This window comes from Alligator sinensis, unplaced genomic scaffold, assembly GCF_000455745.1.
Source record: "Alligator sinensis unplaced genomic scaffold, ASM45574v1 scaffold163_2, whole genome shotgun sequence".
Lineage (NCBI taxonomy): Eukaryota > Metazoa > Chordata > Crocodylia > Alligatoridae > Alligator > Alligator sinensis.
Genome location: NW_005842499.1, coordinates 242,159 through 269,222, shown reverse-complemented (window position 1 = coordinate 269,222; position 27,064 = coordinate 242,159). Strand labels below are relative to the sequence as shown.

General features: G+C 47.2%; 1 protein-coding gene across 1 annotated transcript in view; it reads left to right on the top strand.

Annotated features, from left to right (window-relative positions):
• Window positions 1–937: 937 nt before the first annotated feature.
• Window positions 938–27,064, top strand: part of VSTM4 (V-set and transmembrane domain containing 4) — a 103,607-nt gene continuing 77,480 nt past the window's right edge. The window contains exons 1-3 of the mRNA XM_025212987.1: window positions 938–1,031; window positions 6,063–6,200; window positions 7,646–8,044. Coding sequence (XP_025068772.1) covers window positions 938–1,031; window positions 6,063–6,200; window positions 7,646–8,044 — 631 coding nt within the window. The remainder of the gene's footprint in view (window positions 1,032–6,062; window positions 6,201–7,645; window positions 8,045–27,064) is intronic.

The window sequence follows — 27,064 nt, the reverse complement described above, 5'->3', positions numbered from 1 at the left end:
AACCTTTCTTTTGGCCTTGTCAGACCTGATGCTGGAAGGCAAGCGGTAGGCAAGCCGTGGCATGGGTGCCAGCGCCTGGCGCACACAGGTGTTTTGCTTGGCAGGTGGACAACATGGAAGGGGTCGGGGCTGTGCAGCCACAACAAGGATTGGGCTGCCCCACTGCCCGCCCCGGCATGCCAACATCTTACAAGTCCAGGTTGCGGGTGTTTTTGGCAGACCACTGCTGTAAGCCCAGCAAATATTAATTGGCTAGTGTTGTTTGGCTTAGTGGAGCAGTCACAAGGTAAAGCGACTGCTCTGGCTGTGCTTCAGCTGTACAGCTGTGACTCGCCACTTGGCGAACAAGGACAGGACTAGGAGCAGAACCTGCTTGCTGCGCTGCTCCCGCCAGGCCGTGTGGGCCCACCACCTTGCCGGTGCAGCCAGACCAGAGAGACCTGGGGAAGCAGCTCTTGTCTGGCAGCAACTGACAGCCACTCCGCACTCCTAGGAAGCAGCAAGTTGCCTGGCTCCCTACACCTGTGGGGAGAATTGAGGGGGCGGATTCCCCGAGAGAGGGAGTGAGTGTGTGCCAGCCCCTCCAGTGGGGGAAGGACATGGAGGGCTTCTGGGGCAGCAGGAAGCTGCACAGCCAGCAGGGCTGAGGGGGCTGTGGCTTCAGAGTGAGAGGCAGGGGCAGGGCACAGGCATATCACTGCCCTCCTCACAATCATATCTACCTCCGACAAGTGTCCTCTTTTCGGAAACTGGAAATATGGTAACCTTAGATTCCCCCCAGGTTTGCTGCTCTCTGGGAGATGCAGGCTCCTTGCAGGGGTGGAGTGGATTTTCTACCTTACCTGCCCAGCAGGGCCTGCTCACAAGTTTTGGGGGCCCCCTGCAAGATATAGTTTTGGGGCTCCCTGACGTGAAGAAACTGGTGGCGGTGTTGGCAATGGGGGTGACGGGAGGTGGTGAGCAGCTAAAGAAGCTGGCGGCAGAGGGGGCCAAGAGGCCGAAGAAGCCGGTGGTGGCATCGGTGGTGGAGGGTGGGGGGGTGGCAGCAAGCGGCTGGATGCGAAGCTGGTGGCAGCAACATGGAGAGGTGGCAACTGCTCACCCCTTGCTACGGCACTGATTTGGGGTGTTCATAGCTGCAGGGGACCCCTTGGCTGTGGGGCCCCCTGCAGCTGCAGGTTCCGCAGGATAGGGCGGGCCAGCCCTGCTGCCCATGCTTGCTGCAGCCCTGAAGCCACTCACTCTGCCTGCCAGGAGCAGTTATACATGCAGGTAGTTGGAGACACCCTGCCCGTCCACAGGCAGCTCATGTCTCCTGGGCAGCAGCAAGCAGATGGGGTGGGGGGCAATTCCCCCTGTGTTTGCTGCTTCCTCTGCAGCTGGGCGGGGTATCCCTGCACTTGTGCGGGAAGGATGGGGTAGGATCCTCTCACTTTGCCTGGCTCAGGGTGTGAACTCTACAGAAAAAAAAGGACCAGATCCTTCAGAGCTCAGGCAGTGTCTGGCAGGCCAGGAGCTCAACCCCCCACGCTGCTGGCAGCTGGGCTTTTGGCCTGCTGAGCCCTGCCTGAGCTCTGGGGGCCCAATCCTTTCTTTTTCTGGAGCTCATCCCAGGTGCTGCTGTGAGCAGGAGCAGAGCAGGTCCAAATGGCAGTGGGAGGCACCCCCAGGTGGTCCAGGGCTGCCTCTGCCCAATGTCTCTGCGGGGGCGAGGTGCCGTGACTGGCCCTGCTGTGCCCTGGTGTCCCTGCTCATTCTGGGATACTGGAGGATTTCAATTTGGGTAGAATCACTGTAGGAAGTGGTACCATACAGTAATGGAACAGGAAGAAAATTAGGTGGATTGGAGATAATCCTGCCCTAAAGTGGTGTAACTTTAAACCAAATAATGAGTGCTTTAACACACTTAAAAGTGTTAATTTGCAGCCAGTCCATGAGTTAAGAGCTCCAGGAGCTACCTAAAGTCACTATGTAACAAGGTCCTAGGCACCAACTGTCCATTTATTAGGTGCCACTGTAGCAAGGGGAGATTTGGAATAAAAATCTTCAAAATTGAAGTTATGATGTAGGCACTTCTCACTGTTTTACCCATGATTTCTCTTCATCCCACATTATGGGGTCCATCTTGACACTGTTGATTAACCAGCATTAGTGTCCTTAGGTTGATAAATGAGCATGCAATCTAGACCCAAACTTCACCAAAGGCATAGGTGCTGTGAGCAAGATTTTTTTTTATTTCCTTATTCTTCTGGACCAGCAGGAAGGTCTTGGTCTGGATTTCTACAACAAAGCTTTGAGGCAGAGTTTTATTTCAGGCCCATCTTTAGAGCTAGGAGGAGCTTTCTCTGAGAAAGGGGCTGCCTGGCTAGGGCAACTTACAAACATATCAAGCAAACTGAAAACATCTGGTTGCTTTTTATGGTCTCTTTGCCAGATGCTTATTATTTTTATTTAAACAAAGGGCTTTGCTTCTTTCTGGCTCATCTGCTTTTCCTACTTTGCACTGCTGGGAAGTTATAATAATGCAGATTTTTCATTTCAGTCTAACATTGTTTCATGGTACCAAACTATAATGCAGAAAAAACCCACACATATGCATCTACTCATGTCATTGTAGTGCTCAAGCAGAACATTCAAACAGATATCCATCCTGATAGTCAAAGGAAAAGAGGTGTAGAACAGAGCGGTGGGATCTCAGTGCTTCATTCTTGAAGGCTGATAAAAATGTTTTGCTAGCAATTTGTTTGAAGGAAGAAATAGCTGTGTATGGCCATAAAGCCTTGATCTTGAAAGCATGTGTGTAACTCTATTCCTTTCTTTTCCTTTCCTTTCCTTTTTTGTGTCCTTGTGTGACAAGGTATTTAGCAGAATTTGCAGATTCATTGGAATCTAACAAGGCTGCACTGTTAGCGCTTCTGCTATGGCTTTACTGTACTCTTTACTTTACTTACTTCACTTACAAACGCTACTCCAAACAGTACTTCATTGGAGTAAATGGGAATCATGGGTATAAGTGCCTGCAGTCACAACTACAGTTTTGAAATACTTAAGGATCCTTTTATAATTACCAGCCCAGTACATCTCCACTCCTAAATGTTTTGGGAGTACTTGTGTAAATGGATGTCTGGGTGCTGAAAGCCTTATTGATTACAGATGCTCTGAGCAGAGTTTCATGACAGTGTGGTGGATAGGGCCCTAACCATACCAAGCCAGGCAAGGTTCTTTGGGTAGATGTGATATCTTTTATTAGATGAGTGGTCACCAACCAGTGGATCTCCATCCACCAGTAGATCTCAGAGTTTCTTGCAGTAGATCTTGGAGCCTCTTGGAGTTGATCCAAGGCTGGGGTGGGGGACTGAGTGCCCGTGTGCATGCACACGTGTGCCCCAGCCCAGCAGGTCAGTCCATGGGGGAGGAAAAGAGTGGGGGCTAGATTGAGCCCCCGCTGTGAGGGACAGTGTCGCAGAGGCAGGAGTAAGTTGAGTGGGGACTTACCTGCTGAGGAGGTGTGCCCCCATATAATTTTTGATTCCTTTGCCGCAATCTGCCCCAGACCCCACAGACTTACCTGCTGCTGGGGGGGTGGGAGTGGCAATGCACAGTAGGTTTTGGGTTGCTTTTAAATGCCAAAGGTGATCTCCTACTTAAAAAGGTTGGAGACCACTGGATTAGACCAACTGAGTTGATGTCCCCAAATAACCATACCAAGGCACTCACCTGACCTAGCTAACATGGCTTGAGTAGAACTGGTGTTAGCATCCATAGAGAATATTTGAGAAATATCTTTAGTGTGGACAGGGCCCTAGCCTTGTATCTTATCCGCTACCCCCTGCTGCCTCACAGCAAGTCATGGAGAAATGTGTATTCCAAACACAAGTGAGACCAAGAGGCCCTAAATATTGAGGATTATGACAGCTACAACAGCTGGTTGTAAATAAAGCCAGAATAGACAGAGGTGAGCATGTTGCAAATGATTTCTAACTTTGACTCATTTTTTTCCTTCGATTTTCTATAAATAGTCCCTTTTCAAGTAGTAGGAACAACAAAACTGAACTCTTGTGGTGAGCTCTGTCTCAGCTGCCGCAACATCCATACCATGTTGTTTTCATTCCTTTGCCTTTCTAGTTTCTCCCTATTTAATGTAGCAACCTCATATAGTCTGGGAGCTCAGAGCTGTGTCTGCCCCTGAGTCTGCCCTTTGAATTATGAAGCGTTCTCTTATAGTGGAAGGGTGCCTCAATCCAACGTATCTCTCAGTGGGAGGCTGATCCAGAGCTAACAGAATCAAATGGGAAAGAAGTGTGGTGTGAGCAAGGATATTTCCATTCATATAGTTTTTGTGAAACATTTTTACACAGATACTGACTGTCCTTCTATCATATGCCACTGTAGCAATGGGGGATTGGCAACAACCTATAAAACCAAAAGAAAAATAAAAAATGTGGACATTAAACAAATATAATTTTTATATTGGAACAAATAATCAGATAGAAAACAGCAAACTTAGAAAAACACATGTATCTGCTTCCCTCAGCCCCATTTCAGTGTTATGCTTTTCCAGCCATCATTTTAGTGTTATGCTTTTAGATAGTTTTTGGCACTGTGCCCTGTGTAATTTTGAATTACTCAGGCAACAGTCTTTTGCCTTTTTTCTTGGGGATGCTGTTCCACAATTGGAGCCAGCCAACATTTTTCAAATAAGAAGTTTATGCATCAAAAAGGGCAAACAGTTATTTCACTTGAAAAAATTAATGACAATCATTCAAGTAGAAAAAAAAATGTTTTAAATTTATCAGACGTTTATTAAATAAATGTAGTTATGTTTAACAAAAATATAACAAATTTAAGAAAACCCACACAAACAAAAAGGCTCTGAGCTTTTAATGAAATTAGTTTCTTATTTTTTGAGCAGCACTAGCTACATCCATAAAGATCCAATTTTCTTTCAAAACTCATCGAAACAGAAATCCAGTCTTCATATCCAGCTGGAAAACATCTAGTTTACATAGCAAAAAGTGCATTAATAAACAATGACATTTAAAAAAATGTTACTGTAAGGAGACTTCTCATGATACTGAGGCTAAAGTTTCCTTTTATTTATTTCAAACCAACTGTTTATGCCTGCTGTAGTATCTAAAATAGTCTTCTGCCTTGGGATTTACAGCATTTCATGCATTTGTGGACGGGTTGTATTCCCTCAATTAATATCCTATGCCTAACTAGGTCTTATATTTTCTTCTCATGCAATGCAAAAAAGATTTAGTAGTATGGCGTAACGATTTTATTTTCATTTCAGTTTCTTCTTTTGTCCACATGGCTTCTATTTAAAGGAAAAAAATACCCAAAAGTAGAAAATTGTATAAAAATGGCTGCAGACAATGGTTTTGCTGTATTGTTTGAATCCATGACTGCATATTGTATAAAGTGTGTAATACTTTACATTTATTAGTAGCCTATTAAATAAAAAAATACAATACTTCAGTCAGTTTCACAGATAAGTTAGAGCCATGTATAACTCACACTGCTGCTTCCATGCTTCTTCAAAAGTAGACAGAAGTACTTTCCTGCTTATTTTGAAGATAAGTATATGTTTGTGCCTTAGGAGTTAAAGTCAGCCAAAACCCTCTCCCAAAGGTTTATCCTCTCTTGGTTAAGCTTTTCCTTGTTGATGTGCCTAAAAATAACTGGAAGCAAGAACCCATCCTCCAAGGTTACATCCAATTCCACTTTTGGCACTTAAATGAAACATAGGCAGCCATGATAACTGTAGTTTTTAGCAGTCACACAATTAGTGATTCATTTTAGGTTGCACAAACTTACTGAGCTTGCTCAGTAGGGCTGTCCTCTGCTCTGGCACAGGTATGTACATAAGGACAAGTAAGTTTTGAATTTTAGTCATTGGAGAAACACAACTAGCCAGTAAACAGAAGAAGCAGGTGGGCCCTCTCAAGTTTTAGCCCAGTAACCTAATGGTTAGAACACTTGCCCAGGGAGCAGTAGGTCCAGGTTTTGGATTCTCCTTCTCCCCAAAGGCAGCTTAAAGTAGGCTCACCTGCTTCCAGCAAAGTACTCTAACCCCCAGGCAACACTACCCAGAGATCCTTCCAGCCCTTCTCTTGAAGCTGGCCCACGGAGCACCCAAGAAAGACTTGTGCAGCCAAGAAAAAAAGTGAGGGGCCTTCTCCTCTGCTATATTTCTGGTGGGTATGTTCAAGTTCTATTTCACCACAGGGTGGAATAGATTCCCAAAGTGTGTTTATGTGCTGCAGCACCCTGGGTGCCTTGAGATCCTTTCAAGGGTGCCATAGGGTTCCATGCAATGTTAGCACGTTTAGGTGTGCAGACATGATTCACATGATGAACCCAGAGATCTCAAATAGGAATCCATAGCGTTAAAATCATTCTGTCCTGTTGCCACATCTTTCTGAGTTCTTTACAACAGAAGAATTGCTCTACTTTTTTTCTGTATTTTTGATTTGGCCCATAGCTCCCATAAACGTTTGCACACACTTTGCTCAGAGAGGGACGAATAATACTTAACCTTTCCAGAGTGTGTTCATCCCAAAGGATCCCTGTGTGTTTTTTAGACTATTTCAGTCATGAGAAAATGTTCCTTGAAGTACAGCTACCTTCAGGGTAAGAGAGAATACCTTTGCAGTACCACATACCACACAGTCTGGTGTTCTCCGCACTGCAAGGGCACGCTGCCCAAGCATGTGCTGAGCTAGGTTTTGTTTTCCATGGTTCTTTTGGCCCCTGGATATCCAGGGGTCAAAGAAACCCATGGAAAAAGAAAAACAGTGTAGTGCATGCTTGGGCAGCTTGCACTGCTGAAAAGCGGAGCCAGGCAGCCTGGAGTCGCACCATTAAGAACAGCATTATACGTCATCACCACAAGTGAGGTCAGTTCTTCCGTGTGTCTGGTCATGTTAGCTTGGTAAAAGAAAAACTAAATCAGAGATGTCTTAGAGGTCAATTTAGGCTGGAAGTTAGGTCTTTTACCATCAGAGAAGTGACATTACGGACAGCCTGTCAATAGGCTTTTTTTGCCTCTGTAGCTCATAAGTAGTTTTAGATGCAACATGATCAGATTGGGAAGGAGATCAAGTGACATGCTACCTACAGTAGCTAGGAACTGGACTCAGTGACCCAGGAGATTTTCCCTTCCTGCATTATTTTGTGGAAATGGTTAAGCAAAAACATTAGAGCAAACTTGTGTTTGTGACGTGTACCATGGGCTCCTTAATATCTATGGAGAATTTACAAGAGCTCAGGCCCCTGGCAGACTTTGTTTCTAACAGCCGGCAGGTAATGTTCAGATTAAAGCATGATACAAATGAGCTATAAAGATAATCTACACTTATGAAATAACATCTTTGAGGCTGGATCACCACTTTTACAACTTGTTTTTGGGTGATAAATTGCTTGAATGTGTGGCATGTTACAGTTTATTGCTTCATTAATCACACTTTAAATGTAAGTGTGTCTTCCATGGGCCTCAGGTTCCAAAAGCTGTTTAGAAAGTCATCATATATCCAACTGCAGACATCTCAGTTTATCCACTTGAGATTCACCTGCCAATACAGGAGATTGCTTATTAAGATGCATTCTGGCAAATTCTCACAGGGCATTCATTCCTTTGCAGATGTCAGTGAAGCACTGAATGTGACAGTCTCACCAGGACCAACAGTGCAATACTTAGAGGGAGACAATGCTACCCTTTATTGTCATGTTTCTCAAAAGAGGAGGAAAGACAATTTACTGGCTGTCCGATGGGTTTTTGCCCACTCACCTACACAGGAGCATCTGATGATCAAAATGACTAAATTTGGGGTTGTCCAGTACTATGGAAATTATACCTACCATTTCCACAAGAAGAGACTTCGCCTTCTCAAAGAAAGACATGGAACAATGTACAAATTCCTCATTCTGAATCTCCAGCAAACAGATCAAGGACACTATATATGCAAAGTCCAGGAAATTGGCAAACATAAGAATAAATGGACGGCATGGTCAAATGGCACAGCAGCCACTGAAGTAAAAGGTGAGGATACATCTGATGTCACCAATCCCATTCCTAACTTCTCTTGCTCATGATCATTAGTTGTTGATTTTCTTTTCATACAAAATGAATCCAGATGATGTTCAAATTCAATTTTTAAAGTTATTTTTCAAAAATCACATGAAAATAAGTTTGGTTGACTTCTCAAATAATTACAGCATTTCACAGCCTGAATGTTCCAGTCACCACACAGTAAGCAAGATTTGAACATATGTAAAAAGTAGGTTTCTATTCCATTTCTTTGCTTTTCATCCAAAGCTGTGGTAGCCAATAGCACTGCACTAAGTCAGCTAAAGGTCTCAAAGATTTTTTTAGAAGAGAGCTAAGATTGTTACCATTTAAATACAGAGAAATTTAGGCAAAAACCAGTTATGAGAGTGCTGTAGGCAGTGCCTAATCCAGGAATAGAAATCTGCTCCCTTGTGTCCCAGTTTTACCTCTAAAGATTTCTTGAAAATAGAATTTTCTCCCATGTGTATGTATGTGCCTGTCTAGTACAAAGGCTACTGCCCATGCACAGTATGTGCACGTATGTTCGCATGTCCACCCTGCATGGGTAATAAAAGGTAACAAAATTACAAACTGTATAAGTGCCAAAAACGCTACATATGGGCTGGAAAATTGCTGTCTGGACGCATGAAGGGTAACAGAATTATGCCCAGTTCACTGGGGATAGATAAGAAGGAGTGAGCTCAAACTACAAGAAGGGAAGTCGAAGCTAGATATTAGAAAAGCTTACTAATTTTAAGCAACAGGCTACATAGGGAGGTTGTGGGATGGCCATCTGAGACAGGGAGCCATCTCAGGGCTGGGTCTCAATGTCGATCTGCCCACCTGTCTAGGGCAGTCTGCCCTGTCTTTCCTGCCATAATGTGGTGTAATAAACTGGACGTTGAATGCAGGAGGTGGGGCATTTAATGCCCCGATGCCCAGGGTGTTGTACATGGCTCCAACCTTCCCTATACCATGTCCCATGCCTCTCAGATGGCATCATAAGTTGGTAAATGCACCAGCCCAAGGCCAGGCCAAACTCTGCCCATTGTAGGGCCTCTAACATTTGAATCTTAACACTCTACCCTTCACAGGGTCTCTTTCATACCACCCCCTCTCACAGAGCCTCTTTCAATCTGCCCACTCTCACTTGGCCTCACTCATACTGCCCCTCACTGGGCCACACTGAACCCGCCCTACACTGCGACTGTACACGGCCCTTTGTGCTTTCTTACTCGCACTCCAGCCAGCCACCATGCAGCCCATCAGGCTGCCCTCACACAGACCCTACTCTATGCGGCCACTGGCCTTATGCCTCCCACTGGGCTGAACTCAGCCACTGGCCCCTTTCTGGGCCATTCTCTTAAGTTTACATTCTTATGGGGGTTGGCCCATGTGCTGCCCTTCAGGCCACCTCTGCAGCCCTACTCAACACACCCCCTGGTGCAGCCCTTCAGATTGCCCTTGCAACCCTTCTCTACACCCTCATACACCGTCCTTCAGGGTGCCACCGCACACCCTACTCTGTGCAGGCCTCCATACTTCTGCCCCCTCACTAGGGACACTCCCTCTCTCTTCCCTCTCTCTGGGGCCTCCAGGTTCTTACACCCCTTGGGGCTCAGGTGTCTGTAGTTGTGGCTGGCCCCCATGCCTGTCCCTGCTCTAAATTATTCACTGAGTAGTGGAAGCTGGGGTTATAAGCTCCTACCTGCCTCCCACTGGGGAAGCAGCTGGGCTGGCATTTCTGGGGAATGGCCCTGCCATGGGTAGTCCCAGCAGACCATCCTTCCCCAGCAGGGTGTAGTTTTTGGTCATGCCCCAGGACCAGAAGCCTCCTGCCATCTCCAGAGCTCCTGCCTTTACCTCCAAGGGTGTTCTGAGCAGTCGCTCAGCCAAGTGGTGTTCTTCCAGCTGCTAGCAGCAGACTGCTGGCTCAGCCCTGAGGGCCTGAGCTAAAATGGAAGCCGCTTAGCCTTCTCCTCCAATCCTTTCGTCCTCCTGCGGTCACCTGACCACCTCATTAGGGCTGACCTGCACCTGTTGGCTGCCTGCTGCCTGCTCTCAGTCCATTGAAGTGGCAGGCACCAAAGGTGCTGTGCCATACCATCACTGAAAGTTTTAAAGAGTCTTTTAGATAAATACCTGACAGAAATGATTTGGGTACAACTGATTATGCACTGGGACAGGGAAATGGACTGCATGATTTTTCTAGGTACCTTCCAGCCCTATTTCCTATGAATGCCTGGGTGACCTATAGGTTTGGCAATTCTGACAGATCATCCACAGAAAAATGGATTGGAATAGAATTTTGGTTCAGGTTATGGAGATTTTTTTTGAACTATCAATGCTTGATTTACCACTGTGCTACTATATTTTTTAATGAAGAAGTTATGCCAAATACTTAGGAAATCATACAGTAGTATTGCATCAGTGGAGCTCCGCTGACTTCACATTTCCTCCTGATTTATACTGTATCAGCCCCAAAGGTTTTATTTAGCTTATATCTTGTGACACAGGCCTTAAAGCAGGTTTCCCAGTGTGCTAAACTTTATTGATCCAATTAAGAAATGCAAAACTCTAAAGCTCTTGGTTCCTCTTGGACCCAGAGGAGCACTTTCAGCTTCCTCTGTGCAAAATGAGGTTTATTTTCTACGTAAGGGGACTTTTACCATCTTTAATTTTCCCTCAACCTGAAGAAGGGTGTGTGCACCCAAAAGCTTGCAGAGAAAGATATTTTTTTGTGATTTCTTAGTTGGTCTAGTAAAAGGTATCATCTCTGAACCGAGAGTTTTAAGCATGGCACCACAGCATCATTGCCATATGGTGATGTGTAGATGCACCCAGCAGGGAGACAAAAGAAAAAGAAAAAGATGATCTTTACAAATCTGTAAAAAATACATGATCAAAATAAGCAGCAGCTGCATTTCACTCCATAACATTTAGATCTGTCTTGATTGAATCATAGGATTAAAGTAATACAATTAGCTGAAGTTCTTAGCAGCTATGGAAGACACTCCACAGTTGAAGTTTAGTTTGGATCAGTAGCAAAGAGTATTTAACCTAAACCATCTGATAGTCTGTAAAATCTGGCTGGAAAGTTTCAGATTTCATAAGAGTTTTCCCATGCTCCCTCTTTGCATTCAGACAGAAGTATAAGAGAAGACCTTTTTGTAGAGAGAGACTGGTCTAAAATCTGAGATCCCGGCATCATTCGTGCATTGTGGGGAATATTCAGATACAATTTTGAATCTGAACTTTACTCTGGGCTGTGTCTAGGCATCCTAAATCTTAATTCCCCCAGATTATGGAGAATTCAAAACAAGATCTGAATTTCTCTCTAAATTATATCGAGATATCTCAATGTTCTGGTATTTCTGCTTCAGAACCTGGTCAAAACCTGAAAGAAAGCACACATGATGCAAAAGGGGAATGCCAGGGGGAAAGATTGTTGCCTTTCCACAAGCCAGAGAGAAAACTCACACTTGGTTTGGGATAAGGACATGTGTTTTATTTTACCCTTATTTTATATATGCATAAATGGAGGCACCTGGAGGTGAAATTAATTATCTGGGGGTTACCTGGTGAGCCAGTGGTAGAACCAGAAAGAAAACTCAGGTGTCTGACTGCCAGCCCAGGGTCTGTTTATTAGGCTGCACTGCTCTCACAGAAAAGGCCCCAAGAAGTAGGGCTTCAAAGAAAATTCTCACTGCCTCAGTCCTGGATTTGGGATATGTGGAGTGGGAGCAGGTCTTATTTTTTCATAGCAGCCTTGACTATGAAATGGAGCCTGTGTTAATATGCCCTGAATGCAATAAGGTGGTGACTGAGGGGGTGTTCTGATACCAGAATTGTGGGACATAGGCAATGGTAGGTCTAGTCACTAGGACCACTGGGATAGATTACCAGGGTTGAATGTCTGAGACTCTAGAGATATGCAGTCCATCAGGGATTTGAGCAGGAAGTAGGCACCAGGGCTGTGCTTGGCCAGTAGGAAAGTAGGTGAATGTGAATAGCTCTAGGAATCAGAATTCGTGGTGGAGGTGATACCTTTTATTAGACCAAATAGCTATTTGCAAAAAAAAATCTTTATTTGCAAGCTTTTGGGTGCACTGACCCTTCTTCAGGCATTGGAGAATGCAAAGATTGTAAAATGTATCCTAGGTGGACATGAACATTCATATTTCACAGGAGAACTGAAGGTGTTATAAGATCTCCTGGTTGGAATAGTTCATTTTGTACAAATTAGGTTCATATAAAAGTTAGAGCAGTCTTTTTACCTCAAAGTTGTCTGGTGGCAAGTGGATGTAGAATGTGTTTCCTTCTGGTTATGATGTTTTATATTTCACAGGAGAATGGGAAGATACAATGCTCTCCTAGGCAAAGAATTTCTCTTGTGTTGAGGTGTCACAGAGCTCTGTGACAATGCAAATTTAGCTTGTACAAAAGGCAGGAGCAAGGTGTTAGCTTTCAGGTTTCCAGGTGGTAGATTTTGCTTCTTTCTGAAACCTTGCTCCTGCTTTTGTTCAAGCTAGGTAAATTTGCATTTTTGTTCCAGCTAAATTTGCTGCAGCCTTTCCCACACCTGACTGAGCATCTGCTGCCCAGCACATGTCCTGACAGCTTCCCCACACTGCCTGCTGCCTGGAGTGGCATAGCAGGGGCAGGAGGAGGAGGAGTTGCTCGAGACAGGGGTTGTTGAGCAGTACCTGGTTGGCTGCAGCTGCACTGGCAGCAGCCTCATTGGGAAGCTGTGCACTCTAGCCAGGGCTGGGGGTAGGTGTAGGTGAGAGCGTGGCATGGGCTGCCTCGGGCCAGAGCGGGTGGGGCTGGGCCGCATGCTGAACTCTGTGGGTCCAGTCACGGGTGAGATACAAACAGTTAGTGGGTGCCCAACCATAGGCTGGATCCACTCAGTTGGCGGGCCGGATCTGGCTATGTTTTGCCCACTTCTATCCTAGATCAAACTAGTTTGTCCATCAGCTTAGCCTAGACAATCTGCTCTTGCCACCCCAGTGCCCCTGCCTCATCCATCTCTGCTTCTTCCCCCTACCTTCCTCATGATTTAGCCACCTTGATGCCTAAATATTTTTAGTGCCTACATACTGTCACATGTTCTTCCTAAGTATCACAGGTTATTCATTGCTTTTTCTAGCCTCTCAGGGCTGGACTTCGGGTCAGGCAAACTAAAGACACTGCACCCTTGTTTTTTTTGCAGCAGCATGGGTTGCATGACTGAGCAAGGGAATAAACTCAGCTCAAAACCAGCATTTTATATAGTTTTACTTTTTTCCAATAAATGCCCATTAGGTCTAAGTTGTCTAGCATCCTGTGTCACTGGAAAAGTGGGTCATGAAATGGGTTTGGTAGGAGAAATAAGCTGTTTTGGGAATCACTTTGGGCATTTTTACATGTGCTCCGGGGTGCTGGGTGGAGGGAGGGTGTTTTAGCGCTCCAAGAGCTGTTCTAATGAAATGCCCGCAGTGTTTCGTGTATCTGTGTCCCTGCACTTCAAAATGGTGGCAGGGGCACTTTGACTAAAGCTTGTCAAACAAGTTTTAGTTAAAATGCCCTGCCACCATTTTGAAGCGTGGGGACATGGATACACATGACTTGAAGGCAGCTGGAGTGCAATAATTAGCATGCGCTAATCACAGCATGTCGAAGCAGCCTCCCTTCACGTCTGCAGGCACCCTTTATGGTGAGGGTTTCATGAGTGCAGGGCATGAGTGGGAGAGGGCATGAAGAAGGTTTTGGGAGAACTGGACAGAAAGCTAAGGATGGTAGCACCAGTGGGGTGAAAGGAACAGGGATGAGGATATGAGAAGAACAAGGACTAAGTGGAGTTGAGAAAAAACTGTTAAATTGACGGTGTATGTTAAGTGGGGTGTGGGGTGATTCAGAGTTCTGCAAAGTATAATCAAGAATTTATATAAATCCTGTAGAATAAGAGCAAGCCTCTAGGAAAAAGCAGCAAGTTAAATGCAGGAATATTTTTGTCCTTTGTGTGGCTTGTTGCCAAGCAGTTCACACAAGCCCCAAAAAAACAGTCCAGCAATTAAAAAAAAAAGTTTATTTCACACAGCGAACAGTGAAATTTCCTGGATGCCCACAGTGGTAGGCAGACATATGGATTCATCTATCATTCAGGTTTGCAGGAGCAATGTGTTCCAGACAGCTGGCAGCAGAACACAGGGCACATTCCCTACCTGCTTCTCCTCCTCTTCCCTTCACATACAAACTGGCACACTTTGCTCTGGCCCTCCCAGTTCCACCTCCAGGAACTAAACAACCTATTTCACCAACGTCCTCTGTATAACCGATGTCCATAACTCTGAGCAAAGGACTTTATAAGTCCTGACAAGTTATAGGGTTTTTTTCCTTGTAAAATGCTATGCTGTGTTTTTATGGCTTCACGGATGACATCTGCAACAAACAAACCTGAATAACTTGCTTGGTGACAGCTGTCACTTTGCTCTTCATAGATGAAATTTAGGTTCTGGATCAGTTTAATTCATTCTTCCTAGGGGTGCACTGATAGAGACTTTTGGGGCCAATACTGATAGCCAGTATTTAAGGAGGTATATCGGCTGATAGTGATCTGATTTCCGATACAGCTGCCTCCAGCTGGTAAGTTTGGTGTGGTGGAAGAGGAGGGTGGAGGGAAAGGGCATGCGGGGGGCAGATCAATGCCCCCCTGCCCCCTGTGGTGAGGGAGAAGGCAGGGGCAGGGGCAGGCACTGCCCAGGTGGGGCAGGGGGGGCCGGGGCCACGGCTCATGGGAGGGGAGGCAACTCCCGCCACTGCTTGCACCCCGGGAGGGCACGGAGGGGCATGTGCCCCCCAGATCTGTGCAGAGCGGGGCAGGCTGCAGCTGGGGCTGCATGAGGCTCTTCTCGGTGGGGGCTGACTTTGGAGTGGGTGCTGATGTCACTGGAAGGATGCTGCATGTACCCCAAATTTCACCACCACTCCGCTCCCAGTGCCGCCACTGCCGGCCGCCTGGAGCAGCCTGGGCACACAAATGCTATCGGTACCAATCTTATAGGAGTTTGTAGCTCTTTGTCATTCAGTTGACCTACAGCTTCCTTGTATATGTTGATTAGCAGTGCTACACTCATCAAAGATGATATTTAAAATGGAATTATGTTACAGAGTCAACAAACTTGAGATGAATGGAGGAGTTCACATCATCCCATGATTTTGTTTCAAAACTAGAGGTGAACAGATACATTGGTCTGTTATTGGATTGGTACCGATATAATGCTGTGTTGCATTTTGGCCCGATGGAGCCGATAATTTGGCCGATAAATGCTTGTGCTGCATGCAGCTGCAGCGCAGCACGGAGCAGAGCCGGCAGCGTGGAGAGCTGCCTTCAGCTGGTAAGTCAGAAGGGGAGGGGGAAGGGAAGAGGCTTGGGGGCACAGATCAACAGGCCTGTGATAAGGGAGGGAGGTGGCGGGGGCAGTCACTGCCCAAGGGGGTGGGGGCATGGTGCAACTCATGGTGGGGGGGGCAGCTTCCGCTGCTGCTTGCACCCTGGGAGGGCAGGGGGGGTGTGCCCCTTGGATCTGCACAAGGTGGGGGAATGGACTGGAGCCAGCGCTGCATGGGGATCTTCTCGCTGGGAGCTGGGCTTGGAGTAGGCATCAGTGGCACTAGGAGGGGATGCAGCCACCCCAGATTTCACCGCATTTCCTTTCCCAGCTCCATGCCACTAGGTGCAGCCCGGCTCCATGTCTTGCCTCCACCCGTGTGCTAGGAAGAGCTGAGGCTGCTCCAGGCTGGTTGCAATGGCAGAACTGGGAGTGGAGCTGCGTCGAAATTTGCTGCAGCCCCCTCCCAGTGCCCACTTTGAGCCCACCCCCACCAAGAACAGCCTCGCACAGTGCCATTTCCAGCCCACCCACCCACCCTGTGCAGATCTGGGGGGCACCCCCTCCACCTTCCCGGGGTACAAGCAGCGGCGGGAGCTGCCCCCCCACACCACCTGTGCCTCCGTCCCACCTGCACTACCCTGGGCAATGCCTGCCTCTACCCCATCCCTCCACTGCAGAGCCGTTGATATGTCCCCACGTGCCCCTTCCCTCTCCCTTCCCCTTCCATCACAACAGACTTACCACCTGGAGGCAGCTGTACTGGATATTGGATCAGTATCGGCTAATATGCCTCCTTAAATATCAGCTATTGGTATTGGCCCCCAAAATCTTCTATCAGTGCACTCCTATTCAAAAGAACTTCTTGTCTAGCTACGTTATTAATTATTTTGCATGTTTTTACCGTGTCCCTTCTTCAACTGCTTTCCAAGATACAGGTTCTGAAATCTTTGAAAGTCATTGGTTTCCTTTTCTTGAATCCTATTCCAATTTTCCAATATTCTCTTGGAAGTTCAGGGACTAGCATCCTGCACAGTGTTCCAGATCAGGCTGTATCATTGATTTACCAGAAAAACAAGGTAAAAGACTATTATTATACCAGAATTCCACCAGTGGTATTATAATATTCTCCAACCCATTCATTATGCATCCTGAAATAGCGATCAGGATGTGGTTTCTCTACCCATAATAGGAGAGAGGATAATGGGACTATAGCTATATGGAGCAAAGATGGGCTTCATCCTATTCCTTGTAAGTGCTAGAGTTAAGAAATATTTTCCTTTCCAGAAAGTCGGGGGGGGGGGGGGGGGGGGGGGGGGAAGTTGAGTAGTGACTCTCTTTTCTTAGAGAGAGGCTGCAGTTCCAGTCTAGTTTTTAATAATCGTTGGGAAATGTGTTTTGCCTCCAAGCTTTTCAGATGGAGGGGATGATAAGGCATAGGGGGAAGTTTGCCTTTCCTAAGCCAGCCGATGGAATCTATAGCATAACACAGAATTTTCTTTTCTTAGACTTCCTGGCATGTAGAATTGGTCAAAACCTGAGATATCACCTTTTTTGACAGTGAATGCAGTTCTGTTGAAAATCAAAATGCTTTACTTTTGCCAGAGTTTTGAGGAAAAGAAGAAAAAAAATCTGACTGTCAAACCATCCCATTTCAACGTGTTCTGGAAAGAAAATGTTTTAAAATATCCATTTAATTTTTTTGACCATTTTGTATGCTACAATATTACAAAAATAAACACTAGGCTGAAACAGCACATTTTGAGCAATCCAAAACAAATGTTCAGTGATCTTTTGAAGTGTCTGCATTTTATTATGATTTAGAATGAAGCCAAATTTGAAATCCTTCATCAGATGGAATGTGCATCATCTGCATAACCCTAGTGGCATGTTTTCTTAATTGAAAAAGGAAACAGAGGACCAGATCCTATTCCATTATTAGACAAATGCACTTAGGTATCTAAGTGCAATCCTGTTTCACCCTGCTTGAGTCCCTGAAAATTCAGTCAGTCAGTCAGTCCTGAGACTGCACCAACCATTGGAGCACCTTTGACATAGCAATAACTTTCTTCCGTTCTTCCCGGTCTTTTGCAATCCTTGTACAATCAGTCAATTTTAATCCTGTCCAATCTTTGATGTTGATGGCCAAGCTTATCCTAGGTCTTCCTCTGCTTCTTCATCTATTCACAGCACCCTGAAGGATGGTATTGGTAAGGGTGCCAGGCCCTCCTTTGACATATCCAAACCACTGCATCTTTCTTCTTATGATTTCGAATAGGGGTTTGTATTTGCCAACTTCTTGTCTGATTTGATCTTTCACAGATTAATTTATTCTGTGTGCAGTATAGGATGTATGTAGAAGTCTACTGAAGCACCGCATTGCAAAGGTCTCAATTTGCTTTTCCACTGCCCTGGTGAGTGGCCAGGTCTTGCAGCCATAGAGAGTTGTTGAAATGACAACAGCATATACAGGTTTCCCTCTCTTTATGCAGGTTCTGTATGTGTGAATTTGCTCTTATGCAGTGACCCTTTTTATTAGGGCTGTGTGAAATTTTGCTGGCTGCTTCATTTCGACACTGTTTCAACTCGTTTCGAGCTTGAAACAGCAAAATTGAAATTAAACAAAAGGCTTCAAAACAGCCTCAAAACGAAATGAGGACAGTTGAAACGTTTCGCGTTTCGAAGCTCAGTTTGCTTGCAGCTAAGGAGAAACTAAGGAGAGAGAGGGGAAAGAGGAGGTAAGGACTATTCTGATATTGACTGTGTAGCTGGCCAGTGACTGTGATCCTTCCCTGAGGTCGCTTCCAATCCCAGTGCTGTGGGGGAGGGATGGACAAACAGCATAAAAAGCATTATTTGAACTGAGCTTTCTTTGTGCCTTCACACTTACAAGTGACACAAGTTTTGCTCTGAACAGTTTGAGGTGCAGTTTCCCAGAAACCCCTGCACCTATCTCCTTGAAGCTTGGCAGGCTTCATGGCCTCATCAGGGGCTACCATCCCTGCAGTTTTCAACCCACTGTGCCTTAACACATGCACAAAGTCACATGTCACAAGTTTTGCTTGTCAGCAGCTTGAGGTGCAGTTTCCCAGAAACCCCTGCACCTATCTCCTTGAAAGCTGGCAAGCTTTGTGGCCTCCCTGCAGTTTTCACCCCGCTGTGCCTTAACACACACATGACACGAATTTTGCTTTCAACACTTTGAGGTACAGTTTCCCAGAAACCCCTACACCTATCTGCTTGAAACTTGGCAGACTTCATGGCCTCAGAAGGGGCTACCATCTGTGCAAGTTTCATCTGAATCAGACAAGAAATTACAATGTTAAAGGTAGTTTTGTGCTTCCCCATTATAGCCCATGGGCGAAACGTTGAAACAGCGTTGAAACAGTGAAACAGTTTTGATGAAATGAAATGGAGCCGCACTTTTGAGAAGAAATGAAACTAGAAATGAAACACCATCCTGGTGAAATGGCAAAACGGAGGTCGAAACGAAACGTTGCTATTTTGCACAACCCTACTTTTATACCCAAAATTCGTTATATGCGAGGTAAATGAATTCTTATACATTTGGTGTGGTGGAAGCCCGCAGTCAACTGCTTTGTGCAGTACATTGTGGGAGTGACACACACCAAAATATAGTCTCCTGGGTGGATCTGTGCTTTTTGCTCGTCTGCAACACGTGTTTCTGTAGTTGCCATCCCCATTATGCTAGTGCCCTGTGCTTGTGTGTAATGTCTGCTGTTGGCGAGTACCAAAATTGTCTTGTAAAAGTGCTAGAAATTGGTCTGGAGGTCAGTACAGTCCAGGTCTTGGAACGTATCTCCATTTGTTACATTGTAAAGTGGGTTCTCTTTATGCAAATTTGAGTTGTGCACCATTTTCCAGGAACAAGTGTACAGCATAAAGTAAGGGAAACCTGTAGTAGGTGAAGTTTTGTTTTCTTTGTGATGTTGCTGCTAGTCCTGATTTTCTTCAGCTTTGCTAATTGTCCAAAGTCAACGGCTATTCTTGTTTTTACTTCCTTTTCTGATGTAGCATCTCTGTGATGGTTGCTCAAAGGTATTTAAAGTGTGTTATTTTTTCTAGCTTCTCATCACCAATTTTTACTGATGTATCATCATTGCTACTGGCTAATGTTATTATTACTTTGTTCTTCTCCACACTAATTTCCATTCCATATCTCTGTGTAGCCTTATGCATCCTTTCTGTTATTTCCTTCAGCTCTTCTGCATTTCCAGATATTAGATCAATGTAATGAGCAAAATGAAGGTTGTTAACTTATTGTCCTCCAACTGACACTGTTGCAGTGAAGTTCTCTAAGGCAGGATTTTTCAACCTGTGGGTCACGACCCAAAAGTGAATCACAAGAATATATGAAAGGATCACAAGCAAACTTTAAAAACAGATCAACAGATTTTAAAAATGGATTCTCCTTTAAAGGAGAAAAAGGAGGTAAACCATGAATTTCCCCTTGCAGGCTGGCAGAGCTCCAGCCTGCGAGGGGCTGCTTGGGGCTGAGGGAAGCGGGAGGAGAACGATCAGGCAGGGGGTGCCACTTGCATGTGCGCACACACACACATGCACGTAGCAGCCTGGCAGTGTGGAGAACAGCTCTTGCAGCTTCCTGCAGGTAAGTCTATGGGGTGGAGGCAGGGAACGGGCATAGACAATGTGTCAGGGGGACAGGGAGGACACAGAACACATTTTGGGGTGGTGATTGGGGGCATGTGCCCACCAGATTTATGCACTCAAATCTGACTCAATCTTAAGGGTAAAATAGTGATTTTAACAAAAGTAAATGTGTTAATGGATTTTCAGGGACTTGAACAGGGATCACGCTTAGGTTCCTAAGTTCACTTAGGCTTTCAATAAGTGGAATAGAATCTGGCCCTCAATGGTATTTGTTTATGGATCTGAATTTTCCAAGCAGCCCCTACCGTTGTAATATGCTGAATCAAACCTCCATGACCACAACTTCAGAGGTTCCAAATTGAAATCCAGGAATTTTTACATTTAGAATATTTCTGAGGCTGCAGGGAACTCAGCTCTTAGTATGTAAAGGGCACATCTGCATGAGATGCAACAGCTTACTGTGGAGTAAATGGCTCTACTCGTGAGTAAATTTTCTATACAAATAGCATACTTACTTGTGAGTAGTAACTGCGCAGTAGCGCATGTGTAGACACTGACCAGGAGCAAATTTGCTCCTGGACATCCCTGCCACTAGGGGGCCAGCTTCAGGCTAGCCCCAGAGCCCTGGGGCTGGGAGCATCCCTTGCCCCAGGGCTGGGCTGGTCCTATGCCTGGCCTAGCACTAGGCCCTTAAGAGCCACTGTGGTTACTGCTGGCCAATGCATCCTCCAGAACAGGCCAGAGGCCAGCTGCAGCAGCCTGCCTGCACCCTGACACTACTCCTTGGCACCATAGTGCCACACAGCTGCCAGGCCACACCCTCTAGCTCCACAGGGTGCGGCAGGTACCTGCCAGGGGTGGCAGCATCCAGGGGCACCTGCAGCCAGTTTCTGGCCACTGGATCCAGCTCCAGCTGGCCTCAGGCTACCTGCACCAGCCTGCCTGGACCCTGGAGCAATTGTCTGGCACTGCTTCACTGCACATCTGCCAGTCCCATGCCATGCCCCTGCACTAGGCACTGCAAGTAGCTGCCCAGGCCCAGCAGCACCGGAACTGCTGTGCGGAGGTCCAACAAGCTGCTGAGGGAGCCACACTGGTGTCCTTCCCAACACCACGTGCTGTCTCCTGGGGCCCCAGATGGTCCAAGGAAGAGACTGTGGACCTGATTGTGCTTTGGGGCAAGGCTGAGGTCCTTACACAGTTTGTGTGGGGCAGGCACTCCAACGCTCACATTTACAAGGGGTTGTCAGGCTGCATGCGGAAGTGCGGGCACAACCAGTAGGCACACCAGTGTCACATAAAGGTCAAGGACTTGCAGGCACAGTGGGTGACGGTCACTGACCACCACTGCCGGTCAGGGGATACCAAGTCCATGCCCTTTGCACAGCAACTGGTTGATATCCTCATGCCCCAAGACTCTTGCCAGCAGCTGTGCCATCTATTCAAGCACAGGCAGCCTACCCAAGCCTCTGCTGTGGCCTAGCATCTGCAGTGATATGACAGGGGAAGGCCCCTCAGCCCACCAAGAGCCCATCCCACTGAGCTCCCCATCCATAGTGTCCAGCAGCTCTGGGAGCCCGGGCCAGTGCCTGGTCCACCAGCTCCATAGGATCAGCCTTGCCCATGAGGCCAGGCCAGCCATGGCACTGCCAGCCACCTGCAGCTCCAGCTCCTTCATGGAGGGGACCCCTACCTGGGCATCTGGACACTGTCCCCCTGCACCCCAGGACACCACTGGGAGCCGCACGCCCTTACCGCCAGAGACCACTGACCTGGGCCACTAGGCATGACAGCCCTGCCCACATGGTAAGCCTCACACTGGGGGGAGGGCCTTCCCTACCATGGCCTCTGCCCCACCTTCCCATCCAGCCAAGTCGTGTGTGCTCCCTTGGCCCTGGGCACCCCCCTGCCCTGCAGCATGCAGGGAGGTGGGAGACTGTGCAAAACTTTATTGAGCAGCCTGTGCCCCCACTGCTAGGTAGGCATGGGCCTCTCACATGCTGAGGAACATGTCAATGTAGGCGGCAATGTCTTCCTTGGCTGAGGGGAAGGACGAGGTAGTGGAGCCACAGATAGCCCTCCAGGTGGTGGCAGGGGTTGCAGGGCAGGGAAGACAGTGCACGGCTCCTGGTACAGAGCATCTTACCTCAGAAATGGTGCAGACTCTCACAAACAGCCTCTTTCTTCTGACTCTGCAGGTCCTGCAGTTGCACGTAGGGGAGAGACATCTGTGGGCAGGTGGGATGGTGGCTCAGGGTCACTGCCAGCCTCAGCTGGGGCCCTGTGGATGTGGCGGCTCAGGCAGCAAAAGACCTAGGACCACTCCATTCTGCTGGATTGCCTGGTCATAGCATCCGAGGAGCACCTGGTGGACTTGTGGGTTTTGCCAGGAGAGGATGTTACCTGGCAGGGTGCTTGGTGGGTGGAGGCTGTCTCCCGCAAGGAGGCGTAGGACTGGTAGCAGGACCTGACAGATCAGGAGTTCTGGGAGAGGCTCCTGACCCTGGAGGAGCAGCACATTGAGGCCCAGGAGCAGCAGGCTGTCCTGGTGGCCAGGGTGGAGGCCATGGAGGAAGACCACCAGGTGCTGGACACAGTCCTGGTTCTGGTGGTTGCCTTTGTGCTACCTGCTGCCCAGCCCCCAGCTGGAGCCCTGCCTGCTGCATGGGTCTGGTCCTGGGGTGGGCATCCAGTGCTGCCTCCACCAGCCAGGAGCCCCTACCCTGGCTACCTAAGGTCTCCTGCCACATAGCCCCTTGGCCTTAGCCCAGCCCTGCCACTCACCCCGGCTTCATGTGGCTGTGGAGCAGGAGCTGCCCACAGCAGAACCAACACCATGTGCAGGCCCTGCTGCCCTGGTCATTGGCTGCAGGGGGCAGATCCAGCCACATGAGGTGAGCAGCACCCACCATTACCCCTGGGCGAGCCCCCTGCCTGCCAGCTTTGCTGAGGCATGCACACCTGTGGGGCAGCAGCCAGAGGCCAGGGTGCTGGGCACCTGCATGGAGATCCCATGGCCCCCCAACCTGGGAGGGCACATACACCCCACTTGTAAATAGTTAGCATGGGGAAGAGAATGTTTTATTGGTGGCGGGTGGGATGAGTGGTGGAAGGGCTCTGTGTGGAGGGAAGGGCAGGGTTCTGGCGATTAGAGGGGGACAGGCTCTGTTCTGGGGGAGGGAGAGGGGATGAGGGGGACAGGCTTTGTTCTTGGAGAGGAAGGGGAAAGGGGGGGATCTGTTTCTGTGGAGTGGAATAAAGTGCTTTTCTGAGAACTACCTGCAGTAAGCATGGTGCTGGGGGTACACAGTGGGGCAGGGGTTTGTAGGTGGCCATCCAGGCAGGCTACAGTGGAGAGCGCAGTTAAGCCAGTCAGGTGGGCCCAGCATGCAGGGGAGCTGCCAGGGTTCAAACTGCCTTGGGAGAGACGGTGGTAGCCACGGCAGGACAGCAGCATGGCAAGCAAAAGTCCAGGGCCTGGGATGCTGCTGCCAGGGCCAGGGGGATAGAGCAGCTGTGGCAAGGCGGACAGAGGCGGTAGCAACAGAGCTACTACATGCTGCCATTGGGCTCTGCATGCTGCTCCCAGCTAGAAAAGCAGCTGGCCAGGAAGCAGTGTGCACAGCTGCCTTTTGCAGATGGCTGCCAACCTCAGGCAGCTGCTGCCAGAGCCTCCTGCTCCCCTTAGTGGCAACATGGGCCCGGTGTAGGGCCACAGGGAGCAGGAGCAGTTTGCTGCTAGGAGCAGCAAATTTTCTACAGCATCCTTGCATGAGTAGACATGTGCCTGGGAGATTTTACTCTTGAGTAGTTTACTCCTGGATTATTTTAACACAGCGATGTGCCCACAGAGTACAATCTGGGGTAAATTATTTCACGGTAACTGTGTTGTGTGTTTACACCCTAATATGTCTATTGCCAGGGATTTAGGAAATGTTTAAGAGCTGTCAAAGCTAATGAACTGCTGGCTTTCATATGACAGGAGATCCTTCCCTAAAAACCTAGCATTGTAGTCCCCTCCCCTCAACATTCCTCAAAAGCCTCCTCCATCCACAGAAATCAACTCTGAAAGTAGCACCATTGTTTTCTATATGTGCTGAGCCTTTAACTCCAAAGGAAATATGTCCAGTTTACAAATGGACCTTCTGGCTTGCGTGCCCTTACACAGCTGTTACTCTTTTTGCAGACGGTTAAACTCAGGCACAGAGAACTGATTAAGTTCTCCAAGTTTTGCAGTCAAGCCAAGAGCACAGTCTAGGAGTCTTGGTTCTTAGGATCATGTCCCACCCACCACAGTCTAAGAAGTAAGAATAAAATCTAACCACCTTGACTCTCAAAATATTATTCAAAAAGTAAGACTGTACTCATAGAATCAGGAATGACATCTAAACACCTTGTGTATGATTGCTGCCCTAACCACTAGGTTATATTCCCTTCTTAGGGGCAGGTCAGAAACCCACATCTTAGTTCCAAGACCCACCTTTGACCATCAGGTTCTCTGCACTCAAAGGGAGCTGGTCCACTTAAACAGAATTTCTCCTGCTTTGGTGGGTAAAAATATTTTGGAGGCATGAAGGACTTGTTGGGGTAGAGGGGGAAGTCATTTGCTCCAAAATCTGGACGTTATTTGCTTAAAGACAGAAAGGTTTTCAACAGCTGTTTTTGCTTTTTGACAGCCTTATTGGGAAATGCTTTACCCTAAGCTCCAGCACAGAGATGTCAATCTTACCTTGTGCCGCAGCCTGGATCCAGACTGTGAGGCTCTTTGTAAGGACAGGGTGCTCTGGTCCATGGGTATGTGGTGGTGGCAGCTTGGGGCATGTGGCAGTGGTGGTGACGAAGCTGCTGTAGGACTACCGGGGCCATAGCTTGACATCCTGTCACCAGTCACCATGTCTACCAGAGCTCAAGCCCCTAGATTCTGTGGCAAACCACTTCCCTGGCCATGCCCACCAAACTTCTGATTGTCCAGTGGGCCGGATCCAGCCCACAGGGTCTATGTTTGACACCCTGCTCTTGCAGATTCTTTTGCTTTCAACTGGCCCTGTATCATTGCTTCCATTAGAATTATATTCAACATTTTTCATAGCCATGATAGTCCAGGAAATATGTGAAAAGCAAGAGTTTTTTGGGGGTGATGTCTTTTATTGGACCTACTTCATGGTTGGGATAGATTTAGACAAGTCTTTGAGTATCACAATATCCTTCTTTAGGACTTATTCAGCCTTCCTGTGTTTACACTGAGAGCTTTACTGGACCACACAAGTGGAGCTCAAATACTTTATTTACTAAGAAGTTGTTCATTTGCTTTTAGGGAAGAAATGATTTCATAACCTGCAACACATAATTTCACACCTCACAGTGAATCCTTATGCACAGACTTGGTTTATGTGGCATGTAATCCCTTAAGGTTTAATTATTACTGTCATAGTTACAAGGCTAGCTGCCCCTCTGACCTTGTGAGTCTTCTTTTTCTCATGTTGAGTTTGTAATCTTTTTTTTCCAAAGGCCTATTTGTGAACTTTGTTACAAGGGATCTGAGCCAGAGTATCATAACTGAATGATTTTTGCCTTGTCTCTGAAGTTATCAGGATACATTGTCTTCTCAACCTTTTCGGTGTGTTTTCTGTCAAACTCAAGAAATGCTTACACCAGACAAAATGACCTGTACAGATACAGTGTTCATAAGTTATAGACTTTTCTGCATCCATTGCAACTGCATGCATTAGATTGGTGCCAAGTAATTTAAAGTGTCAGAGTTTCCCATGAAACAGAAATTCAGTACAGATCCCTGGAAAACCCCACTTAATACCTCTTTCCAACTAGACTTTGAACCATTGATGACTACTCATTGGGCACACGTACATGAGACACTACATCTCCATAACAATGAGCTATGGCTACTGCACAGTAGAGTTGGAAACGACTCATGTGCTACTGGGACTGTGCAGTAACACCAGTTACTGCACAGTTATTTAGTACTTAATCAGTAACAACTGTGCAGTCACAGGCACGTGTAGACATATCCATTGAGTATAATGATCCTATCAGCTACATATACACCTTAGAGTACTTTCATATAGTTTGTATTTCCTTAGCTTGTTAATGGGAATATGGGGAACAGTGTCAAAAGCCTTGCTAAAGTTAAGGTTTGTCACATCCACTGCTCTCCTTCCCAGCCCCAGAGCCTGTCATTTTATCATAGAAGGAAATCAGGTTGGTCAGACATGACTTCTCTTGGTGAATCCATTCCGGCTGTTCCTGATCACCTTGTTCTCCTCTAAGTGCTTCACAGTAGATTCTTTAAGGACTTGCTGCATGATCTTTCCAGGAATTGAGGTCAGATTGACTGGTCTATAATTCTCTAGATCCTCCTTCTTCTCTTTTTTAAAGATGGGCACTCTATGTACCCTTTCCCAATCATCTAGGACCTCACCTAACCTCCAAGAATTCTGAGAAAGGATAGCTAATGGCTCAGAAATTACATTAGCCAGTTCTGAACCCTTCTGTACATTAGCATACATCCCATCCTGCCCTGCTGACTTGAAAGCTTCTAGGTCAAGAGTAGGCAATGTTTTTTGGCCAGAGTGCCAAAAAAACCACAATGTCTATCTTGGAAGGTGCTGGAGTTACGACATGCTGGAGCCCAGAGCAGCTGTTTGCAGCCTCCCAGCTGCTTGCTGGGAGCAGCCTGGGCTCCCTGGCTGACAGCAGCTGGTTAGAGCCTAGGCTGGCATTGGTGTGCCAAGCAAAATGGCCTTGTGTGCCATGGTTGGCTGACGTGCCGGAGGTTGCTGACCCCTGTTCTAGTTTCTTTAAGTACAGGGTGGTCGCATCTTACGCGCATTTAACTTGCGCAAATTCAACTATATGTGGGGGGGAGGAGGGGGCGGCACTGCCGCTTACCTGGAGGCCCATTGTGGTGGTGATGGCCACTGCCTCCAAAACCTCCCGCTGTCGCCATGGAGCCGTGCCCAGAGCTGTGTGGCCGGCCGCCGGGCCGCCG